The 17,157-nt window shown below is 36.2% G+C and overlaps 1 protein-coding gene across 1 annotated transcript; it reads right to left on the reverse strand.

The window, feature by feature from the left end:
* Positions 1-2,102: 2,102 nt before the first annotated feature.
* LOC137137409 (E3 ubiquitin-protein ligase TRIM21-like) lies at positions 2,103-9,770 on the reverse strand. The gene is made up of 10 exons (XM_067523640.1): positions 9,657-9,770; positions 6,944-7,174; positions 6,474-6,846; positions 6,263-6,358; positions 5,925-6,158; positions 5,682-5,829; positions 5,454-5,480; positions 4,733-4,797; positions 4,279-4,395; positions 2,103-3,555 (listed from the first exon to the last, which is right to left on the reverse strand). Exons 2-10 carry the CDS (start codon positions 7,168-7,170, stop codon positions 3,169-3,171), a joined length of 1,674 nt encoding a protein of 557 aa, XP_067379741.1. The 5' UTR covers positions 7,171-7,174; positions 9,657-9,770; the 3' UTR covers positions 2,103-3,168.
* Between the last annotated feature and the right edge of the window lie 7,387 nt (positions 9,771-17,157).

Below are 17,157 nucleotides of genomic sequence, written 5' to 3' on the forward strand. Positions count from 1 at the left end.
TGTGTTGTTGAAATATGCAAGACCTTCCCTGAAAGAGACGTTTGGATGGAACCATATATTGTTCTAAAACCTCTATGTACTTTTCAGCATTGATGGAGCCTTTCATGGTGTGTAAGCTGCCCACACCATAGACACTAATGCACCCAATACCATCAGAGATGCAGGCTTTTGAACTGTCTCCTTGTAATAAGCTGGATGGTCCCTCTCCTCTTTAGTCCACAGGACACAGCCTCCATGGTTTCCAAAAACACGCTGTACCATGCTTTGCATTTGTGGATTGTACAGCAAACTGTCTTCACAGACAGTGATTTCTGGAAGTGTTCCTGGGCCCATGAATTTACGTATAGCAGAAATTCATGCCTGTTTTTAATGCAGTGCCTCCTAAGGACCCAAAGATCAGGTGCACACAATTCTGACCTTCGTCTTTGTCCCTTGTGCAGATTTCTTCTGATTCTCTGAATCTTTTGATGATATTATATATTGTAGATTGTGAGATCTTTAAAGTCTTCACAACTTTATGATTAGGAACATTTTTCTGGAATTGCTCCACATTTATTTAGATGCAGTTTGTCACAGATTGGTGAACCTTTACATGTGAGGGGCATTTCCTCATGTTACTGACCTGTTGTCAATTAATCTAATTAGTTGTCAAATGCTGCTCCATTTGTTTTTGATTTGCAGCAATTACTTTTCTACCCTTTTGTTGCCCCTGTTCCAACTTTTTTGAGATGTGTTGCAGGCATCAAATTCAAAATTAACTAATAATTTCCATGAAATGGTAAAATGTCTCAGTTTCAACATCTGATATGGGGGTAGTATGGGAATATGGGTTAATGAGATTTGCAAATCATTGCATACTGTTTTGATTAGGTTTTACACACGGCCATCTTCTTTGCAATTAGGGTTGTAGTTAGCATGTAATGACAGGCTACTACTGGCTGCTGCTTTTTGACTAACTGTAGCTATGAATATAACTAGGTTGTGTCACCATTTCCAAGGAAAATAGCATCCTGAAATTTCTGACAACACCACACTTATTAGAATTTTTACTGGCAATGACAGCGTACACAAGTGAGGTGGTAAGTCTGCGGAAATGGCGTGAGGAGAACATTCTCACCCTCTAAACAGACAAGACCAAGGAAGTTACTGACATGACAAAAGAGAAGTGAACTTATTGGCCACTGATCATCTATGGGCTTGAGGTCAAGAGGTGAGTAGCTTCAACCTCCAGGCATCTACAAAAGCAATGACCTCAACTGATCACCTGTTATTAGATTGCTACACTGGCCCTAAAACCATTTAATATTACTGTGAAACACAGATCCTTAACGTACAATAAACACACAACTATGACCCCTAGGGGGCTCCATACAAACTTAATGGCTGCATTATTTTAGCAGCTTTTTAACCACACTAGTACTTGCAATGATCTAAATGAGTGCAGATCAACCAATAATACTGAAAGATTGTTGTTCATCTGCAAAGACTCGCAATAATATATAAGTAGTCCCACATACTGTGTGAGATATAAAAAAAATTTGAGAGATAAGGTTTTGTAATGAAGGGCATAATTGTATGTAAGTTGTGTATGTAAGAACTGTAAAAAGATACTGCTTCCAATAAAAAGCAATAATGTTATAAGAGTAATAATGTAATTAATATCTTTCTTTAACTGTATCACATTATGACAGAGAAGGCTGCAAAAACATTTAGAGTCCACCCGTTGTCCATCAGTTGTTCAGCCTGCAGGCTTAACGGGTGAACATCAAGCTGGGACATCAAGCTGGGATGCAAAAGTCTCCTGTTCTAAATCCCCGTCCTTGAGTGATTGCTCGGTGGGTGCTGCCTGTGGCTGCAGGTCAGCCACTATTTAAAGCAGCCAGTCCCACGTGCTCGGCCTATTCTTTATACCTCACCTGTGTCTGTTTTCCTCGCTGCCTCTTCAGCTGTAAATGTAGGTTTTTGGAATTGTTGGAGACACTGTATCTGCCTGTGTTCTCCCTGTTGTCTTGTTCACACCACACTTGTGTGACAGAATTACTGTTAAATTCTTTGACACATGGGCTTTAAAGACTATTTAAGACCAAAAAAAAAACAAAAACTACAGATTGATTTAATTGTATTTAAAATGTATGTACACTTGAAGGGTCACACCCTCAGAAACACAATTTTGGTAAATTGTTTCTTTTCTTCACAAGTGTGAACAAAAAATAAAAAAATTATAATTATAATAACAGTAACACAATATAAATCTCTACATTTCTACATCTGAAAACATCTGTAGGAAGATGTTCAGTACATTTTTTCATACATACAAGGCATTGATACAATAAACGCCGGATGGAAATTGATATAAATTTAGAAATTCAGACAGTTAAACAAATCAAAAGTTAGGATTATAAACAATATGAAAAACTGTCCCACAACACAAATTATATTAACTTTGTATTTCAACCCCAAAACCACAGTTAGAGGATATACTCAGGTGTTTAAAATGTAAAAAAAAACAACCTCTCCTTCTTGTGCTGCCTTTCCAGCTTGTGCATCCAGATTTCTTAACAGATTTCTGCTGATATTGAACACATCACTAGAGTGAAAGCCCACACACATTACAACCTAAGACAACACATGCAAAGGACCAAAGAACGAATCATTTAGTGAAAACACTAATCCCCTCTTCAGAGGGAGCGCTGTATTACACCATTTATAAGAAATCTTTAATGATCTTTACATAATAATTGCATCCTGGCTCACTTTTATAATGAAACATTTCTAAAAAAATTCAAGATCAGACTGCCTTTGTCCAAAAAACTTCCAACAAAAACAGAAATGCTTAAAAAGTTATGAAGAAAAAAAAGGGAGCTACACCCCCAAATAAGCACTTTGATGTCCACAGCTTGTTGACTGTACTGGAAAGCATCAGACAGTTCAAATATCAGTTATACACACATCACCCATTTACTGATACTGAGTGGTCTTAGTGGGAGGGCAAACCTTTTCAAAGGGCAGTGTGATGGATTTCTTGATGTGGAAATCAAGTCCTGCAGTTAACTGTATAAAATATTCAGAGGGGGTTTCACCTGATGCATTGGGTATGAGATATAGCTGAACTAGGAAACAAAAAGAACACATAAGGGAAATGTGTATGGACTTCCCTTTGTATCTTGTTCAAAGAGTCACAGATTCTTTTCTGAATGTAATGTCGAGTGGACAGATAACCAGTGGGGCTGTGTTCTTCCCATTGTTTTGAACACAGGGGTTAAAATATGGATAGATAGGCTCAGTAAACGTACAACCACTGTATGTAAAAATGTGAGTCTTTGCTTCCACGTTGTAGAAGGACACTAATCCTTCTTCGTAATCCAGGAATATTCCGACTTTCTGAGGAGTTTCTTGGAGGTGGAGAGGAAAAGATGGGCTGGCACAGGCATTCAGACTGCCACCTTTACGCCGGCAGATCACCCAGTAGCCGCTGTCAGGACGAACTGTGATGGCCCCCTTCCTTTTGATGGACTCCCGGGCCACACCAAGATCCCAGTCGGTTTTATCTCCAACCTGCAAACAAATTAACAGTGGAAAATGAGCTTTGGTGTGAAACAGCAGAAGGTTTGTCCTGACCAAGTGGGTCACTTCATGGGCCCTATTCAAAGCATTTTATTTAAAACTGTATGCGTTACTATATTTAGCACTGACAATTACATATGACTGAACATGCTTCATTGATATTACAATGTCAGCTCCACTGGGCATCTTAAAATTGAGGTCATATTTGCATCCACTACTTGATCAGAGTTGTCATGAGGTGTGTGCGTTTGTGTATGTGTGTGTTTTCATGTACGGTAATGAACACAATCCATGTAAAACTTCAAAATGTTTTTATGGATGTGGACCAAACCTGACTGTGATTTACAATAAATCCATCAATCAGTTCAAAGTTTTAAAATACAAGATTTATTTATCGATCTTTGATTTCTGCTAGACATAAACAGGCCATTACTCGTATTGTGAGAGTAGAGAGAACCAAGTTCACCAACGTAGCTTCCTAATTCTGAATGTGTGGTTTTGGAGGCTCTCTACCGAATAATTATAATGATTAAAAAAAAAAATGCAGATACGTATTTTTTGACTTATGAAAGCAACCAGACTGAAGCACCACTGCTATGGGGTTCTCAATCTTTCAATAATAAAATATGGAAATGTGTCTACAGAAACAGTATTATATTATTAGGAGTCATAAGACACCAAAGTATAACTGGAGATCTGGATCTAAACTCCTACCTGAACCACCCAGTAATGTCTTCCATAGGTGAAACTTTGTTTCCCCAGTACGGCAACGCAGGAATCAAACCTGCGGGGGTCATCTGGGGGCCTTCTTTGCTGGTTGCTGACACTCACCTGCGGATCATTAATAACAACATTTACATCATACATATTATTGGTTAATATATAATTATAATGGTATTTGATTGGTTTTTAACACCATCATGATGCTGACCGTTAAATGTTAATTGTTAATATAATGTACTCCAGTGCAACTCCATCACCCACTTTGACCGCAATAATAAACACATACTAGCATTACCACCTTTCTGACACTTTTGATTGTTACAAAATGAAAATTATAACCTTGTAAAAGTAGAATTCATGGCAGAGCTGCTGTATTGGATTGTATCAGACTGTACAGGTGTACCTAATAAAGTGGCCTGTGAGTGTATACAAGCACACATCATACCGTTTTTCCATCTGTGGATAGAATCAGCCAGCCGGCAGCAGTTACAGGATCCAAAGTTATATCCTCTGGAGGCAGAAAAAGGACAGAGCATTAGGTATGGATGTGAACTGTTGCTAATACAAGGATACAGACATTTGTCCAAATATAAAAATATTGGAAGACATCAACCAAATCAAAGGGAACATTTGTTGATTATGACCAAATAATACAACTTACAACAATTAACAACGTAGCTGACTGGGGTTCTGATTCACCAGAGTGTCAGAAAGAAAAACCAAATGTCTCCAGACACAATGTGGAAACTTTAAGGTTTGAAATCCAATTTAACTAGCTTGAAAGTCCAATGCCCCTCATGTTTTTTACTTAGTTTTTAGGGGGAATTTTGGAATAGCAGACGATGATGAAGGCCACACCGTTATTTACACTGTTAGTGTTGCTGGTGACCCTGAACTCACGGGATAAGCCGAAAGGTAAAAAAAAAACAAAAAAGTGTTGCTGGATTTTTGACTTCTTCCCTCTGAACCATTTTCAAATGGTAAATGTCCTACAGAACTTTTATTTTTTTAATGTGTGGAAATTTAGAAAAAAATACATTTGGTGAAGTTAAGTTAAGTTTAATTTCAGGCTCATTATTTATGAGATTTATTGGAGATGACAGCATTTTTTTTCCCCAGTCCTTCATTATTTGCACATTACTGTAAGTTTATACTCATACACATACCTGCATATTGATTGGTCTTGTTCATTTCTACAAAAAAAAAAAAAAAAAAAAGGACAAAGAAAATTGGTTAGTTTGGCTTAAAAAAACCTACATTGCACTTAGCAGAAATTAGTGTTTAGGTTGTATTTACTGTTGAGTTAAATTATTTAGTCTTTTGTCTGTACATTTGTCATATATACAAGATACTTAGAGATAATTTTGAATATACAACATTAATACATTACAGACCCTGTGCAAATAGTGTCTTTTCAAGTTCGTGACACACATCCACCAACTTCGAGAAAGCTCTCCTCACTGTCCCTATGTAGATGTCTGACTGGATAGTGACTTTGGACCAGTTTGTGGAGGACAGAGGAGCACTCAGCGAGGAGAAAGTCTAAAACAGTATGACGATGACACACATTGATCTCACTTTTCATGCATGACACTCACAGTGTTATATTATGACAACATTGTGTGAATAGCACTGACCCTCAGGAGGTGAAGGGGGTCCTCAGTGGCGTCCAGGTATTGAAGCTCATGGTATCTCTTCCGCAGTTCATTAATTTCTTGCCCCAGCTCTTTCATAAACTCCATTGCTCTCCTCTCAGTTGCCCCCTGCTTCTGCTCAATCTCCTCGATGAGCAAAGACTTATTTTTCTCAATGGCATTTATCGCCATAGTGAAGGCCTGAATACTTGACTCTATCTCTCTTTCTTTATTTATCTGTGGATGAATAAATAATTATTAATACATAAAACAATACATATATGACAGTGAGCCTCACTCCGCACTGAAACTGAGCAAAATACATGCTGCACAATCCTTACTCTGCTCAGCTCCATTGAATTCTTGATGTCCTCAATCTTTTTGATTCTTGCCTGAATCATCTGCTGAAAATCTACTTCAGTCTTCTTCATCTGAATCTAGGAAAGATAAAGGTGAACTCAGTCATCTTCCTTCAAACATTATCCATTATCAGATGGAATCACATTATGACACAGTGTATAGTAAAATATTAAATATCATTTTCCTTCTCACCTTGATTGTTTTGACCTGATTCTCAATTGGGATAGTATCATGGTTTCTATGATCAGTCTCAGTGCATTTCATACACACGGGCTTGTCATCTTTCTTGCAGTACATTGTCAGGAATTGGTTGTGATTTGTGCAGAGGTGGGTGGAGATGAAGGTGGCTGGATCCATTAGTTTGTGCGTCACCAACTCTGGATCCCTTAGATGAGGTGTCAGGTGATTTTCACAGTAACATGTCTTGCAGATGAGACATGACACAACTGAAATTAACTTTTCTCCACGGCAGATGTCACAGGGAACATCAGATGTAGAAGCAGCTCTTGACATGCGTCTACCTGCATGTTTCCTGTACGCTGGTCTGTCTATATGAGATCTTTGCCTATTAAAAAATAATGAAAGTACCAAAAATAGCTTAAAAACATGTAGGGGGTCCATTGGTTTCAAAAAGTATACACACAAAAATATTCTCAACAAACCTTTTAAATTGCTCAGTGATCTCTTTTAAGCCTACGTTGATCCTGAGTTCTGGACGTCTTTTAAAGAACTCTTTGCACAGAGGACACTCTGATTTAAGCCTTGTGTCCCAGAAACGTTTGATGCACTCAAGACAGAAATTGTGCCCACATGGAATGGAGACAGGGTTCTTGAACGTATCCAGACATATGATGCACTGAAACTGCTCCAGAGATAGCGCAAAGGCCATGTTCCTGAAACAACATATGGATTTCTTATGTATAATATCATTAACAATTATCCAAATGTTATCAACAGCTTCTGGGATTAAGAAGAACTTTAGAGAGGTGATCACATACCCAAGAGCCAATAATTTAAATATATTTTGTGTTAGTTTATAATTTCAGCCAGCTTGTACATGTTATTTGTACATCAGGTTTCACACAAAAACAGAATTTTCCTTTTTAAATTAAATTAACTTCTTCACATTATATCCATGAAAAAAGTGAGTGAATATCTCATCACACTGCACATTTTACAGATATTTGTATAGATAACGAATATATATACAAATATAGATACATACATGTATATACTGTTATAAAGTCTCAATATCAAAATTACTTTACAAGATTCTACAGAGACTCAGTGTTTGAATTAGATTTCTCATCATGTATAACTAAATTTGATCGATCAAATTGTAACATATTGTGGTTCTCAAAAACCGAAAACATTCTCTGATTTTGTCCTGTAAACCAGAAGTGTAACAGATATAGTAGGTGTGTATAGGTGTGTGACAGTTTAAGGAGGTGATTGGTGGCCTACTTTTCAACTGCAGCACGTAATTGCCTCTCTTCCGATGACAGGCCTTTATAAAAGATGCCAAGATGGTAGACGCACTGCTTAGCACATTATCCATGTTCTCATACCAGGCCACATATTTTACTGTAATTAAACTTGACTATAACGTATGCCGTAAATTTATTGTAGAGGCATGTGGAAGTAACTGGTTGTCATTGCTTTTGGTTAAGTTTCGCTTGGTGTGTTTAATTGTTGTTATGAACTTTGCTCACCCTGTCTGATGTGTTTAATAGCTGTCAATCTTGACCATCACTAGATTTTCCCATGCTAACGCCTGTCCACCAAAACATTAAAACCACCTAAAGGTAATAACGTTGTTACTGATGTTCAGGCAGAGAATAGCTGTGGTGACTGTGCCAACATGATAAAAAAACAAATGTGATGTATTTCTTCCCCTTATTTGCCACCACTGAATTTATTGAGTTCTAAGTAATTCATGCTCTTAGGCCTTGGAAAATATTTATTTATTTATATTTATTTAATTTTAACTCTGTTGACGATTTAGTTTTAAAGTTGTTGTTTGTGAGCACACTTGACCAATAGTTTGAAGTAGCCCCTGTTCTTTAAATAAAAATGTTGTAATTGAAAAGTCGTGCATCGTGTTGCACACATCCTTCTATATCAGTCATATTATTTTGTATTTTTGCAAAATTTCAATCTCCAACATTTTTGATAAAATAGTAATAAAGTTCATATTTTCAACTTAATATATACACATTACACAATACAATGGCTTTTCACTGCACATATTAACCAGAGAAAAGGCAATTTTTTCAAATTGCTGTATTTAAGGTCAACATAACAGATGAGATCTTATGCGTGAAGGAATGTTGCTGCACAGGAGAGGTCGAGACAAGGTGTCAAGAACATTTGTGGGACATTTTGTTACATGATCGTTTAAAGGGGAAGAAATTTTTGCTGTCATGCCCCAGTTGTTCTGGTGGCTCCAGTCAGTGCCAAGTAACTGTAACAATATAGCTTTGACCTAAATACACAAATCTTGGATATGTCGCAAAGTATGTGACAACGCCTGCAATGTTTACACAAACTTAACAGATAAGTGTCAAACAAATCTCATCCCTGTGCTCTTTCCTTTTTTACATTTTTATGTGGTATCCACTTTATTAAAACGGAATAATTTTGTTCTATTTAACCTTTGTTTTATCAGGAGAACCTCAAGAATGTCTCAAGAATGTCCCAGATGGACAAACAAACATACGTAAAATCAACACAGACTAAAAAGTTATTCGATCAACACAACAAGACAAAATAAGTATAATGTAATGATTTACCACACTATAAAACATGTATTTACAAGATAATACAGTTAAAATGCCCTAAAAATGTGAAGTGTAGACACTGACAACTAAAAGATGATGGAATGCAAATCTTGCAGCAAAGATTTAAATCTGCTCAAGGAAACTAAATAAAGGTTTTACTTCTTGTTGCAAAGGAGTTCGATAAGAAAATGATCTTATTCCTGATTCAGATCTGAAATTAGGTACAACAACAAACATGTGCTCTGTGAACATGGACAGCAGTTGCCAAAGTCTTTGCTGATCAATTACTCAAAGAAATATAAATCCAAGAATGGCCATTTAATTCAAAAGCTGTCCATAGAGCTTACATTCAACCCAAGCATAAAAAGGACAGTTTGTAATAAATTTCAGTGCCCAATGAGGGCTAGCGGTGAGTAGCCACTTTCGTATACAAGACATCCACGTAATCAAAACTAGTCTCTTTTTTGCATGAAAAGAGAAATAAGATTTAATCTTGAAAAAAGCTATTTAACATTTTGGGTTTCAGGCTGTCTGGCATCTCCTTGCATTTATTCTCACTGATCACATTCTCTGCTTAGAAGGAATAATGTCTTACCTGCGTGGCTTGAGGGTTGAATACTGTATACTACAGCTCGGTAGATGTGTTCACAACAGACTCATAAAAAAGACGAAGGCACAAGTTAATAGTTCCTCCGTGACTTACAGTTGTAAAACTGCCTAACTGGTTTTTCTAGTTTTCCTTCTTAGCTTTTGCCAGTGTTCAATTATCCTTTAAGAGGTTTCTGGGATCAAACCCACATTGTTTCAGTTGCAGGAAGAGCTATTTAAACACTAATATCTGTTGAATTAGTTGAAATCTAATGAGTAACAAGTTACACATGGTCCGCGTGAGACATGGAGTGTTATGAGGCCACAGTCTAACTCTAAATGTCGAGTTATTATAAATAATAACTAAATTTAATGTCACAATTGATATTCTGGTGTAGGAGTTAACTCTTAGAGTTGGGAGCAGTATGCATGCCAAAAATTTGCACATATATTTTAGCTCCATCACTTTGTCTTTGTCAGCAAATAGAGATGGCGGCTGAGACTCAGTTAAAAGATGGCTACAGATGAATGACCTCTTTGAACTTTGACCAGCATCCAACTTCCCATTTGGACTCAAATCAAAAGTGGCCTATGCAAAACTTACTCCATCCCTTTCTTTTTTAACCTGGTGTACATCTGCCTCAATAGCTGCTAAACATTTCTCTATTCTCACAGCTCATTGTTTACCGTGTCTGTTTGGTGCTGAGCCGGTCCTGAAAACACCTGTTTGCTGGGACAGAGAATCGCACAATGCACACTGTGTAAGGCACATTGTTTGTCCCACACATAAAGACATGGGCTGGACAGCAGAACAGTGGGTTGAAAATTAATATAAAGCTCTATAGAGTCAAACTGTCACATTGTTTTCATACTGTCATTTGACATGCCTAACAAAATCAATTTTAACTACCTTAAGGTGTGGTAGGGTAAGGCAACTACTATCCAAAGTCAGTTATAGGACGAAGTGTAATGCATGAACACAAAGACACATTAGTCCTAACGTCTCATCACACAAAGGACACACCATGTTTTGTACTGCCACTGAATGTTGACACTGAACCATAATTATGAGCTGTTCAATTTGAAAATTATTCCTAGATACATATTTTCCAACATTTTTGGGTTGGTATGTCATCTCAGTGGATTTTATATGAAATTATAGACAGGCCGTGTAGGAACTACCCAAACCCTTACTCGCGGACCCCTAATTAAAGGAGCTCAAATTTAATTTGACAATTGGCAGCGCAGAAGTGTTTTTTCTTTGTCTGAATGTATCAGACAGTTGAGTTGAACACACCTATGTTAATGTCTTCTACTGGGTTTGTTTTAAATTTTGTTTAACAAACAATGCCTTGTTCAATTCAATTTAATTTAAGGGGAGGGGGTGAGATGAACTCAGAGTCATTGAACCTGCTTTAACAATAAGCTTTATTTGAAAGGGAGGTTTTAAAACTAGTTTTGAAAGTAGAGAGGTTGTCTGTCTCCTGAATCTGAACTGGGAGTTGGAGAAGAGAGACAGGAAAAGAGCTTAACAGTTAAAGGCTCTGCCTCCCATTACATTTTTGGAATTATTGTGTTTGCATTGACAGTTTACAACAACAACAACAGATTCTATATGCAAACACCAGACTTCAAATAAATATTTTTAGTAGGTTACTTGCTCCCTTGTGACTGAACAAATGATGAGTAACATACGCCTGGTCATGGAAAAGCTGAGGCTCTAATAATGATGGTAAAAAAAAAATTAATGGACAAAGTTTTTCTTTAAGTTTAATGAACATTTTTGAAGAAAAACATACATTTAAAATGTCAGTCTATGTTTAAAACAAATATTAAGTGTTTTCCTTTAAATAAATTGATGATGGTGTATTGAACAAATATGACTGAATTTAAAATGACCATATACTTCTGGCTATGACTAAAGGCATTGGGCACCTCCCTTTTTTTTCTTAAAACTTTTTGTTTTATTAGTTTTTATCTGTGATAAAAAAGCAATAGTATTATTACATTATAGTTTAAACCAAAACTGAATCTCAAGCCACACATTGTAGGAACATTTCAAATTCAAAACAGAGTGAAACCGGTGAAAGTGTTTTCTATTTATGCAAACCACTATGAACATGATTATAAAACAATGAGGAAGTATTTTAAAATTAAGTATATTACTCATAACCACAAAGCAACATTGGTTTGTTCAAACCTTTATTTCTAATAATCTGTTGGCAGCACGATGGAGGAGTGGTTAGATGTTTCCTAAAAGCTACAGTAGAAGGTTCCAGGTTCAAATCCATGGCTGGCTGTGGCCTTTCTGTGTGGCTTGCTTGGGTTTCCTCCAAGTACTCTTGTTGCCTGCTACAATCCAAAGACATGTTAGGCTCTGCTTTACTTTTACTGTGCTAAATCATAGTTTGTGAGCTCCATCGACAAAGGGCTTTTAATGGACATCGTACGTGTTCTTGACCCAGTATCAGTTTTTCTGAAACCGAAAGCTCTGACTTCACCAATTTGGTGTCTCTCAACCCAGACTTTAGGTTTAACCTCATGGAACTACCGCCCCAGCGGAAACAACTTACAGGTCTGAAAATGTTCTAACATACTTCACAGCATACGTGGTCTGGGAGTTACAACTGCAGAGTTTTTGCATTTTGAACAACCATTTCAGTGTTTGGGGGGGATGACGTGTAAAAAGCATGTGACTTCCCTCAGAGCTGAGATTTTCATGGATCCACCAAACTTATGTTGTTGTGGGTCTTGAACCAGTATTTGAAGCTGATAAGCTTCAAATTGACTTGCTATCAGTTCAGATTGGTTGGTGTGTCATAACTGAGGGGAGAGAATGAACTTTTAAGTTCAGGAAAAACTAATCCTGCTTTTCCCGGTAGCTGTGTCATTTGCGAGTGTGTTAATGTGTGTGTGTTTTGTCTGCCAAAGGACCATAAAATAAACACGTTGTGAAATGTTGTTATGCATTTGTTGTGTTCTGTGGCATGAGGATAAAAATGTGCCTTATAAGAGCAAATTGGGAACCATATTTACTAAAACATATTTACTTAATTAGCATGTTAAATATGAAAGAGATAACATTTGCTGTCTTTAGTTCTATTGTGAGAACAGGGAAAAGAACTGGTAATCCCACTGCCTGTAATACCTGAGAGATTTCCTGCTAGATATGAAGGGTTTCTTTGTTTTCAGCTATCACAAACTATGATCAGATTTCATGTTATTTCTTCTTGTTGTTTGAGAAATGAAAGAGGAAAAGAAACATATAGCATAGTTAGGTTTCTGACATGGCAGACTTCCAAGTTTTTTCTGTCATGAGTCACGCATGCAGACACACACACCCACACAGACAGACACACACACAAACAAACAAAATACCCTCTCTATCCATTAGACCCTTGGTTTGAATTGCGATAAAACTCTCAAGATAAATGTCTTTTCCTATTCTTGACAATATTAGTGAGTTTAGTGAGTGAGTCTACTGATTTACATAATTTTGCAAAGCAGTTTTAATTGTATTAGTTTAAAAGAGGGAGAAGCAGGAAAGGCATATTTGTAGACAAAGAACAGGAAACAGGATGGCTGATACATGTCAAACGTACATTTCACTGCAGCTGAAGAGTAATCTTAGGTTACACTTTCGGGTTTCTCAGAGACATTGGCAAGACGCTTGGTGATATAAGTCACTGCTCAGAAATTACCTTGTTTACAATGACTGATCACAGGACAACTCACTGAACTGTGTGGGAGTAAATTTAGTCATATAGTTAGGTAATTAGTAAAACCGTCAACCAAGATAGGCTTTTTGAAGAGCTCACAAAGAGCACAAGGGGTGTCATGTTTAGAAGAATGCTTAAGATCATAGGAGGGACTTTGTTGTTACAAGGCCCAAAGGAATGTAGTAGATAGTGGGTGCTGGGGTCACAAGATCTACAAGAAGGTGCAATAAAAGATTATTATCTGATTTTGATTTTATTAAGAAGTCTTGTGTATTATTTATAGCATGTGGAGTGGTATGATGAACTTTCAACAGGTTCTGTGACATGCGAAACATTTGACATCTGTATAACTGTGTTAGGTGTTGGTACAATATTCCAAACACACCCAGTACCACGCTAATCCTATAATCAACACCTGCACCTGCCACCAAGCACATTGGTACCCTGTAGTTAGTGGTTCACACCCTGTATTGGACATTTTTAAGATTATGCAGAGGAAGAAATGGATCAAGACAAATGGAAGACCAAATAATTGTCCTCGTCAGGCCTGTCGTCACTGCTGTTCACAACCCTTTTGTCTCATCGTGCAGCATCCCTCCTTGCTGTGGAAAATAAGATGCCTGACAAGGCATATTACAAAAGGAAAAATTCTATTACAACAAATAATATTGAAGGCTTTGTTATAAGATTGTGTGTTCCTCCCATGTCTATGTCCCCACGGAATTGATTATTGCTAACGCAGATAACTCCCTTGTTTGAGACAAAGATACTGGTCTATAAGCAAAACACTTGATATTAATGAAAGCAGTTTTGGAAGCTATGAGTATTCCTTTGTTCATGCCATAGCTTTTTTAAGACACATAACAAATTAGTGACAAACTCTGTGCAAACACTGTACAATGTAAATCATTTTCTTTGACTTTAATAATAAATACTGCCGTGCACACAGTCTTGTGCAAAAGTTATCCCTTATTTTAAAATGGCAAAAATTGTAAAATAGCAAATATAGTAAAAAAGATTTTTTTCATCAACATAATATTAGCTATTGTCCAATTAGCTATTACAAATGTTGTTTCATTAGAAATTTATAAAGTCTATTTTTAAATCATTTTACAATGTATGCACTTTTTAAATTGAGCCCTTATGCCTGTGGCATAAATCTGACAAGATCAGAGCTGATCAGCAAAACTGATTCAACACACTTTTTCTTATTTAGGTTTGTTAATTGTATTATTACAGAGAGTTTCCGTTGTCTTGCTTGAACGTCATAGTCTTTGCTTTCACACCAGTGCCTGTACTGCAGAGACCGAGCATTAAATGAAAATGCTTCATAAATTCATGTTAAACTGACACAACTAATTTACAACTTTATTCAGATTTTATCACAAACACTTGAAAGAGCATGTCTTAAATTACTGAGAGAAACCCAAACCCTTATTCCATTATTTCCAAAAATCGATTCTTTTTTGTTTATATTTGTTTCAGGAAGCTTTACTACACCCCCTCATTAATTTTCATGTGCAAAGGAAAAAATTACAGCAGTGCCACTTGTGCTGGACAGTCGGTGCTTCTATTACCTTGCCCCTCACCCTAAATTACAAATAATAAAATTATATAATGCTGCATTTCTTTGTTTGTAATATTGTCCAGTTCTATAGTTCATTATGTTACTTGTAGTGTTGTTCCATGCAGTGCATCTATGTGTCTGCTTCTACAAGGGTTTTTGTGATTAGTTATGTAAGCGAGTTATACTTTCGGCTTCTAGCGTCAGACCTTACCTGCTCTACATGTATTATGGTTTGCATGCTGCTATTATTACACTTACTTCACGCTCTAATTTTACTAATGAGACTGCACCAAAGTGTTTGTGTTCTAATGTCCTAAATAGCCATTTCCTCATAGTGTGAATGCACTAACAGGACTGAAATCTGCCGTAGCCATCCTTCTGTTTCCTGTTTAACATTTGTCTTGATTTTAATTACATTTAATCACATCAGATGTAAATACACAATCAGTAATTATCAGGACTCGGCTAGAAAAAGTAGGTCTTAGAGGAAGAGACGTGGCTGCTTCTTTATAGCCACCAAGTGGAGCAGTCGCAACACTGCATATGTTTATAGATTTACACAGGCCTCCTGTGTAATTTGTTTAAGTTAATTGTTTCTCAGTATAATCATCCCAGAGTTTTTACTTTATTCAAAATAAGCTTTAGTACAAGATATTGAATGTGAACTATAGTTTTTGAATGAGCAAATGTGCACAGATTAGGTACAAGTGTTATTTGCATTAACACCTAAATAACTTATATATATAGACTAATAAAATGGGCCAGTTGGATCTGAACTCATTAACACTCATCCACTGACTCCTACCTGAGGGATAATTACAAAATCAGCCTACTGTTTGGTCAGACACCCCTATATTAAGGAACCTTTGCTTTGGCTGGACACGCTTCTAGCTTCTTGTCCAATTCCACAGTGACCTCTTTCACAACCTTTCCCAATACTTTAACAGGACGATGCAGCTTCCTAAATACGGACTGATAAAAAACGGATGAAGTTCTTAAAACCCTTTCATCTTTAAGACTACTAGCCCACAGACAGAATGGGAAATGTATTTCCAAATCTTAAGAATCCCCTTTGTAACCACGGTGATGTTTTAGAGAAATAGGATGATTTGGGAAATGTCACGTAGTCACTGACATCTGAAATTTACAGTATGGACCTAGTGCCAAAGTCAAACACTGAGGAAGAGTCAAGAAAATATTTGTTGAGCCTATTTAATATTCTATCATCCTATCAGTATACTTCCAGCACTGTGGCTGAGTTTGCAACAGTGCTAAGAAGTAGATTATCATCTAACTCAGAGCTTGTTATTGATGTGTTAATTTCATATGACATATTAAAAGACCTGTTAGTCAACCAAAGATTATTTCTGTATTTGTGCATGTACAGTATATCTAAAAAGAGTATTATATATATGTATATATATATATGTATATATATATGTATGTATATATATATATATATATATATATATATATATATATATATATATATATATATATATATATATATATATATATAACAGTTCAGATCCAACTGGCCCATTTTATTAGTCTATATAAGTTATTTAGGTGTTAATGCAAATAACACTTGTACCTAATCTGTGCACATTTGCTCATTCAAAAACTATAGTTCACATATACACACACACACACACACACACATATATATATATATATATATATATATATATATATATATATATATATATATATATATATATATATATATATATATATATATATATATATATATGTATATATATATATATATATATATATATATATATGTGTATATATATATATATATATATATATATATATATATATTTAACTGAGAATTTGTTTAGATTCCGTATGTAGGTGCTGTAGCCAAAGTAACTAATGTTAAAGTTGCTAATTTTGCCTCCCTTTAGATATAGCCTCAGTCTTTAGGCTGCAATTCACGTCAGTACGATGGAGGTTATGTAGCAGTGTCCTATAACACAGCTGCTGTTATGTTAAGTGGTTCCACCAATGTCAACACAAAATGCAACTTTTATTAACTCCTGCAGTCTATTGAATTATTCGAACCCAGAACAGAATCCCTTATAAGAGCACACATTTGCAAATCACGTATGGTCTCAAGGTCTCAAGAGCTCTATTAATTTCAGCAGGTGTGTGTGAGATAGAACACATAAAATATTTAAACTGGCTCTGGGTTTGTTGCGGGTCATGTTAGAAAT

Source organism: Channa argus, chromosome 12, assembly GCF_033026475.1.
Source record: "Channa argus isolate prfri chromosome 12, Channa argus male v1.0, whole genome shotgun sequence".
Taxonomy (NCBI): Eukaryota; Metazoa; Chordata; class Actinopteri; order Anabantiformes; family Channidae; genus Channa; species Channa argus.